Here is an 8,128-nt window from a genome sequence, read left to right as displayed (position 1 = left end):
ACCTTGCTCCCTTCTCTGCCCCGCCCCACCCCCACCCCCCACCCCGTTCCTTCCTATTTCTCCCTGCCCAGCTCTCTCAGATCCTGCTTGGCCCCTGAGCTCTCCTTTGACATCTCCACGCCTCCATGAATGTGTGTCTCTGAGCAGGGCCTCCCCTTGCAGACCAACTGCTCCTCTCATGTTGATGAATAAACTGTTGAAGAGTGGCTCTGAGAAAACACACGTGCTCAAAGAGCCTGGTTGTCTGCCTGGTCTCTGTTCATTAGAACCCCTTCAGTCCACATCTCACCCACTCAGCCAATCCTTGAACTCGGGGTACATCTGTGACCTCTGGATCGTTTTCATTGACCATGCTCCTGACCTCTCTTTTGCAATGCTGGGAATTGAACTCAGGTTCTTTTGTGTATACTGGACAAGTTCTCTACTGTTGAACTATATCCCCAGAGCTCTTTTTATTTATTGACAACGTCTAAGTGTCCCAGGCTGGCTTTTAATTTTCAGTCTTCTGCATCAACCTTTTGCGGAGCTGAGGTTACACGTTTGCACCACTAGGTCTAGCTTGACCTCAGTTTTTCCTTCTACCTTGTGGGTCCTGGAGATCTCACTGAAGTTGTCAGGATTGGTTGCAAGCCCCTTTATGTGCTAATCCATCTCATAGGCCCCTAACAGCTGATCTTTTTATATCCCCCAGTGTGTACCCCTGAAGTATTCTCACTTACCTGTTCTCCCTCATCCCTTAACTCTCAGAATCTCCCCCAAATCCCAGTCCTATCTCCAATCTACCCTGGAAATCCCCCAGTGAGGGGCTGGGGATGTGGCTCAGTGGTAGAACCCCTGCCTCTACCACATCATCTAATACACGGTGGTTCTAGCCTGGAACAAGGTTCTAGAATGACCCTGATGTTCTAGGCATTAATGTTGAGAGTCTGAAACTCCCCATAGGCAGAGAGAGGTTTACCGGAAGTAAACAAGTGTTTTAATATTTAGATAGCAACCAGCAGTGCTGGCTCTTCCCCCCCCCCCCCCACCGGATGCCTTTGTTCATCCCAACCCTAAGTTACAATCTAAGGCTGTGTCCCCAGTAAGGTCTGACTCAGATCTGAGCACTCTAAGAGAGTGATCAGATCTCTCCCCTATTCTATCCAGCCCTGGGTGCTGGGTCTCAAACACATGCAGATGTCACACAGGGTTGTTACTTCACAAGGGCTGTATTATCGGGAAGCTGTGATAGCAGGCAGTGGGGCCATCTTGCCTCCTGGCTCTTGGGGGCTACAACAATCCCCAAGGACAGGCTGGGTAGGGCTCAGCACTGTACGGAATTAGAGATGACAGACCCTCCAGGCATCAATAGCACCTGTAATAGAAACATGAATTCCCAATAGGAGGTGTCAGGACAGAGATGTCCCATGTGGGAAGGTCTGAGGAGGGGTTCAGGAGCCTGGGGTCCTGGCTTGAGAAGTTTTGGGGTCTGGTGATTTTTTGAGGGATTCTACTGGGCTGATTTGGGATGTTGTTACAATAAAATAGAGGCGACCTGAGGTCTGTAGGTCTTGGGATGATTGCTGGACCTGGGGCCCCCAGAATTGGGTCTGGGAGTTCTACAAATGGTTTCTGGGTTTGGGGCTGATCTAGACAAAGTGGGTGGGGGTGGAAGGTTAGACCAGACTGACTCTTCAAGATTTGGGCCTGGGGTCTTGAGGCCTGAGAGGTTTTTAAGTCTCAGAGTTGGATCTAGGGGCTTTCAAATGTAATTGAGGCAGGGCTGGCTTAGGGGAAACCAGTGATCTTCTCATTCTGAGACCAGGAAACCTCATGCAAGTGCAGAATTAAGGTGATACTGAGTGGAAGGGTTTCTAGAATGGAGGCACAGGTTGGGTGGGATTGTCGATTTCCTAGTATGGGGAGCGTAGAGTTTGTCTAAGAGACTTGGGGTGGGGGATGAGGGCCATGAGATAGAACATAACAGGATTAGTCTAGGGAGTGCACTCAGAGATGGGATCTCCAGGAACAGTTTCTAGGGGGAATTCTACCTTTCTCAGTATGAGCGGGGGCGGGGTGTCTCTAGATTCTGGGGGAGCCTTGGGTTTGGGTGGTGGGACTTACTTGCAGTAGAGACCAGAGATGGAGTTGGACCAGTCTCCAAAAATGCCTCTGCGGTACTCTTCCAGGCGAGGGTAGGTTCCTGCAGAGAACTTGCGTGTCTTGCCACGCTTACCAGGGAGAGACCACACAGTGAGCTCACAGCGCTGGGCCACTACCAGAGATGATGCAGTGTTAGACCAGCTGGAGGGCAGGTAGGGCAGGTCACTGCCTGGCTCCACAGACAGCTCTGGCCCCTGGCAGCAGTTTTCATAGTAGGGATCACTCTTCTCATAGAGCTTGGCACATGTGCGCGTCCCATCTGAATTCTTCAGGTCTGCAGGCACCGGGCAAGTGCTGCGGGCACCAGGCACAGCCACTAGGGCTAATGCCAGCAGCAGCGGGCACAGCAGGGACATGGTGACAATGGACCAGGAGATCTGAGGTGCATTTATGTGTCTGACCCATGGGAAGAGAGAAGCTGTGAGATAAAGATTGGGGAGGAACGAGGACACGCCCCCCTGCCCTAGGTGCCAGAGACCTAGCTGATCAGTGTGGAAAACATCACACCACTCAATAGTAAATACACGATGGAAATAAGACCATAATGCCTTGAAGTCTAACTAGCCAAAGACAGTCAAGGGGGTGGAGACGAGGCTCAGAGGGTTTGCCTTGCACCCAGGAAGCCGCTGTTTACAGAGTGTCTGCAGTGAATGCAATGAGAAGGTAGAGGCAGGGGGATCAGGAGCTACAAAGCAAATTGGGGGCTATCTTGAGATGTATTTGGGATCCTGGGTGAATGGGAGATCGATAGATAGATAGATAGATAGATAGATAGATAGATAGATAGATAGATAGATAATAGATAGATAGATAATAGATAGATAGATAATAGATAGATAGGTAGATAGATAGATGATAGATAGATAGATAATAGATAGATAATAGATAGATAGGTAGATAGATAGATAGATAGATAGATAGGAAGGAAGGAAGGAGATGACTCAGAGGTTCGGATCCTTGAAGAGGACCATGACGCAGAGGATTCATCACTCTTGGCCTCTATGGGCACTGTACAATCACATGATGCACATATACCCACAGAGGCATACATGTGTACACATAATTAAAAGATAAATCAAATATTTTAAATGGGAAAAGTCAGGGGTGAAGAGGTAGCGCAGCAGTGAAACCGGAGTTCTGAGCCCCAGCACCCATGGGAATGTGGCCCTGTGCACCTATAACACCAGTACTGCAAAGGGCAGAGGCAGGAGGATGGCTGGGACTTGCTGACTGTCAACCTAGCTCCAGGTTCAGTAAGAGACCCCCCCCATATATATATATATATATATATATATATCTTTTTTTGTTTTGTTTTGTTTTTTTCGAGACAGGGTTTCGCTGTGTAGCCCTGGCTGTCCTGGAACTCACTCTGTAGACCAGGCTGGCCTCGAACTCAGAAATCTGCCTGCCTCTGCCTCCCAAGTGCTGGGATTAAAGGCGTGCATCACCACCGCCCAGCTAGAGCCCATCTCCTGAGAAGACTTTGGTGACAGGTTAGAATAGATAGATCAGTCTTCCTCTGGTCTCTGTGTACACATGCGCACTAATGCATGTATCCCACACATGTGCATATGCCATACACATGCACACGGACACACAAAAAGGAAAGAGAAAGATAAAAGGGGAAAGTAGCTGAAAATGTTTGCAAAGACCTCAAATTCCAGGACAGAAGAACCTTAGGTAGGAGGAGAGGGCGCTGTGGACCAGCCTGGGCTACAGAGCAAGACTGTAGAACCCAAAGGGCTGGGGAATGTTAACTTAATTAAATAAGTAATTTAGTTAATTAAAAACAGTTCCCCAAGTCTAGATGTAGCTATAATATAAGGAGTGTTTACAAACTGACAAGAAGAGATGAGCCTCCTCTTCCCCACCCCTCCCTCTACACAAAAGCACAGGCAGAGGACAGTGCAGGACAGGGCTCTTACCTGCGCCCTTACCTCAAGAGCCGGAGTTATGTTTGTGTGTGGTTCTGGGTATAGACCCACAGCCTCAGGCAAGCTACACTCTGGCCACACCTGGAGGCTTTCCCCTCTTCCTCCTTCTCCTCCTCCTCCTCCTCCTCTTCTTCCTCCTCCTCCTCCTCCTCCTCCTCTTCTTTTAGTTTTCTGAGGTAGGATCTCAATATATAGCTGGCCTTAAACTTACGGCCATCCTCCTGTCTCGGCCTCTCTAGTGCTGCATTACAGACATGCACCCCACACAGTTTCTTCGCCTGGGAAATGGGCAGTGTTTTTTTTTTTTTTCAACACCGTCAGATTGTAACGATGACAACGGTGGTTGATAGTTTGTTTTAGTGCCTGGGATGGAAGTCAGTGATGGAGGATGAGCACGTGTGAGGGGCTCAGCTCTATCACCGCCATGTATGAAAAGCCTGCAAACACGTGGACCCAAGTTCAAATCCCAGCACCAATGTAAATAGCCAGGTGTGAAGGTAGAACTGTAAACCTAGTGCTGGGGAAGGCAGAGATGCAGCCGAGCCCCTGCTCCCCAGGGGCTCACTAGCTGAACTGGTGACCTCCAGGTTCCAGAGAGACCCTGGCTCAAAGAGAAGTGGACAGAGGCTGGAAGAGTGGCTCAGCAGTCAAGAGCACAGCCAGAGGCCCTGGCCTCAGTTTCCAGAGCTCCCATGATGGCTTACAGCTGCTTGTAACTCCAATTCCAGTGGACCCAGCACCTTTCCAGGATTCACGGGCACCAGATACACATGTGGTGCACCTGTACACGCAGAGCAAAATGATTTAAATTTTTTTTTTTTTTTGGTTTTTCGAGACAGGGTTTCTCTGTGTAGCCCTGGTTGCCCTGGTCACTCTGTAGACCAGGCTGGCCTCCAATTCAGAAATCCACCTGCCTCTGCCTCCCAAGTGCTGGAATTAAAGACATGCGCCACCACTGCCCGGCTGGTTTACAATTTTTAAAAATGAAAGTGGAGAGCTGAATGGTTGGGTTCACCTTTAATCCCAGCACTCAGGAGGCAGAGGCAAGTGGACATCTGTGAGTCTGAGGCTAGCCTGGTCTAACAAGTTCTAGGCAGCCATACAGGGCTGCCTAATGAGACACTTTCTTTGAAACAAAACAAAAGACAAACAAATAAAAACAAAAAGTGTAAAGAGTGATTGAGGAAGGCACTTGATGTTGACCTCTGAACTCTACATGTACACATACACATACACATACACTTGAATATGCTCACACACTACATATATCCACATAACTTACATAAAGGTGGAAGGAAAAGCGTCTGTTTCACCACATTCTCCTGTGACCTCCTCATGTCTCTCCCTACCTGATGTGCATACAAACAGCAATAATAAATATAATTTTAATAAGGCCAAACATGTAGCAGAGTTGCCTATGGAGCAAGACCACCGGAGTCCAGACCCCGTCTCCTTCATGCCCCTGCACCTCACAGTAATAAGGTCACACACAGGTTTGTATCATGACCTCTGTCCTCATGCATGCCAGGCAAGCCCTTTACCCACCGAGCCATCTCCCCAGCTCTGGAGTTTAGGGCTGTGTACCTCTGCTGTATACTTTCGGAGTGACCTTGGGCAGGGACAATTAATCTTTCTGAGCCTCAGTTTCTTCTTGGCCTCTGTGAAATCATAGATGATTATATTAATCAATGATGTCATTTATAAGAACTCGAAACCACTAGAAACTGTCCACATCATTGTTATTTATCAATATACTACGAATACCTAACAGGAAATATGGGATAAATATGAAATTGTATGTATAAATATGCAGGGCCTGAGTCTGGGACCTGCGGGTCAGCTGGATGTCAGTGCCATACATAGCGTGAGCCTGAGAGCCTGGCCCTGCCCCAGAGCACACACAGATCTCCATCCCTCCTTCTAGTCTCATGATTCATGGAATCTAATCTCCAGCTGTTAACTTCCCAGAGCACTTCCTGGACTTCAGGGTCATGGAGCCCCGCTCTTGGCTCTATGGGCATGGAGTCCAAGATACCAAAGTGTGGGACAGTCACCTACATCTGCATCCACCTAGAGGAGTCCCAGGAACGCCGGAAAGGGACAAGAATGTGACTCATGTCATACACCATCATAGGAATCACAGAAAAAGGCCATGGCACAGCAAGCACCCCAACCCTACACACATGCGACTGGTCATTGATCTGTGGTGCATTTGTTGTTGCTGTCTTTCTCTTTGTGCTGTGCAGGGTCACACATATGTTAGGCAAGCACTCTACCACTGAGCCACACCCCCAGCCCCTCACTGGGGGATTCTAGGCAGGAGCTCTACCACTGAGCCACACCCCCAGCCCCTCACTGGGGGATTCTAGGCAGGAGCTCTACCACTGAGCCACGCCCCCAGCCCCTCACTGGGGGATTCTAGGCAGGGGCTCTACCACTGAGCCACGCCCCCAGCCCCTCACTGGGGGGTTCTAGGCAGGGGCTCTACCACTGAGCCACACCCCCAGCCCCTCACTGGGGGATTCCCCTGAGCCACATCCCAGCCCCTCACTGGGGGATTCTAGTGGCTGCACACTCTGAGTGTAGTGTGGTGGACACAGGTTTAATCTATAGGCCTAGAGAGAAGCAGTCAGCAACTTCCAGGTCCCAGTGCAATTAGGGCACTGTTATCTTCACAGCTCACTCCTCGCTCACTCCAGCCCCACACTCTACAAACTCTCACTCATGCAACTTCTCACACACACATCCGACTGACTCGTGTGACTACATGTTCGGCATCACCACTAACAAACAAATCTCCTCACCGCGTGATCGCGGACACTAGCCAAAGTTAGAAAAATAAACGTCTTCTCACACAACATTCTTTCCAGGAAAAATGCAAGAACGCCTTACCCTTGAGGAATCTATGAGCCTCTGAGAGAGCCAGACACTAAATCGATAATTCAGACACCATGTGAAAGGGTTCTAACAGACATGCTGCAAAGGATTCTGGGAATGCGGTGGGAAGAAAAGTTGGCTTTCTTCTTTTCTTTTTAAAATTTCCAGTGATACATTTTGATTAGTAAAAGAAACCCTCTTTTTAGATCTCACAACCTTGATTCGACATTTTTCCAGCAGCCCAGAGAAAAGGAGACACGTGACACCACCCCTGGGAGAAAAAGGAATGTGTCTCACTCAGAGTAATCACTGTACATGAATACCATTATGGTTGGGACAGGGTTTAAATGACAAGGCGGGAGCAGGGAGTCGGCTCAGTGAGGAAAGGTGCTTGCTGACAATCTAAGTTCGATTCTTGGGACCCACCCACATATGGTGGAAGGAAAGAGTCAGCTCCTAACAGTGTACTCAACATCCACGTACATGTCATGGAGTGTGCACTCCTACACGCAAACATATACTCACACACAAATGAAGTTTTACAATGCACATATGAAGCCGGGCGTGGTAGCATACACCTTTAATCCCAACACTGAGGAGGCAGAGTTCTAGGCCAGCCTGGTCTACATAGTGAGTTTTAGGCCAGCAAGGGCTACACAGAGAGGCCTGTCTCAAAGTGGGTGGGGACACTAGAGAGATAGCTCAATGCTAAGAGCACTTGCTTCTGTTCATAGCAACCCTGGTTCAATTCCCAGCATCCAATTGGCAGCTGACAGCATCTGTAACTACCAGGGGATGTGGCCCACTCTGTTGACCCTGTACATACATGGGTTACAGACATAGGTACATAAAACAAAGTAAAAGAAAAAAGGGTTTGTCTTTTGTTTTAAGCGGAAGATTTTATCTGTTTGTTTTTATTTTATGTGCATTGGTGTTTTACCTGCTTGTATGTCTGTGTGAGAATGTCTAAACCCTGGAACTGGAGTTACAGACAGTTATGAGCTGCTGCGTGGGTGCTGGGAATCAAACCCCAGTCCTCCAGAAGAGCAGTTAGTGCTTTTAACTGCTGAGCCATCTCTCCAGCCCTGAAAAGGGTGTTTTTGTTTGTTTGTTTTGTTTTGTTTTGTTTTGTTTGAGACAGGGTTTCTCTGTATAGCCCTGGCTGTCTTGGAACT

The 8,128-nt window shown here is 48.7% G+C and overlaps 2 protein-coding genes across 2 annotated transcripts in view; one reads left to right on the top strand and one right to left on the bottom strand.

Annotated features, from left to right (window-relative positions):
• Nccrp1 (NCCRP1, F-box associated domain containing) overlaps positions 1–234 on the top strand; it is a 3,628-nt gene extending 3,394 nt beyond the window's left edge. The window contains exon 6 of the mRNA XM_031384241.1: positions 1–234. This exon is cut by the window's left edge and continues 481 nt beyond it. The gene's annotated coding sequence lies outside the window, so the exon portion shown is untranslated.
• Positions 235–2,099: 1,865 nt separating this feature from the next.
• Positions 2,100–2,507, bottom strand: Sycn (syncollin). The gene has a single exon (XM_031384139.1). It carries the CDS (start codon positions 2,496–2,498, stop codon positions 2,100–2,102), a length of 399 nt encoding a protein of 132 aa, XP_031239999.1. The 5' UTR covers positions 2,499–2,507.
• Positions 2,508–8,128: the final 5,621 nt, after the last annotated feature.

This window comes from Mastomys coucha, unplaced genomic scaffold (assembly GCF_008632895.1).
Source record: "Mastomys coucha isolate ucsf_1 unplaced genomic scaffold, UCSF_Mcou_1 pScaffold21, whole genome shotgun sequence".
In the NCBI taxonomy this organism is placed as follows: domain Eukaryota; kingdom Metazoa; phylum Chordata; class Mammalia; order Rodentia; family Muridae; genus Mastomys; species Mastomys coucha.
This window is presented reverse-complemented; position numbering and strand designations above follow the sequence as displayed.

What these genes read in the sequence shown, in the direction of transcription:
- Sycn (XM_031384139.1), bottom strand. Translation starts at nt 2,498, where the DNA reads ATGTCCCTGCTGTGCCCGCTGCTGCTGGCATTAGCCCTAGTGGCTGTG.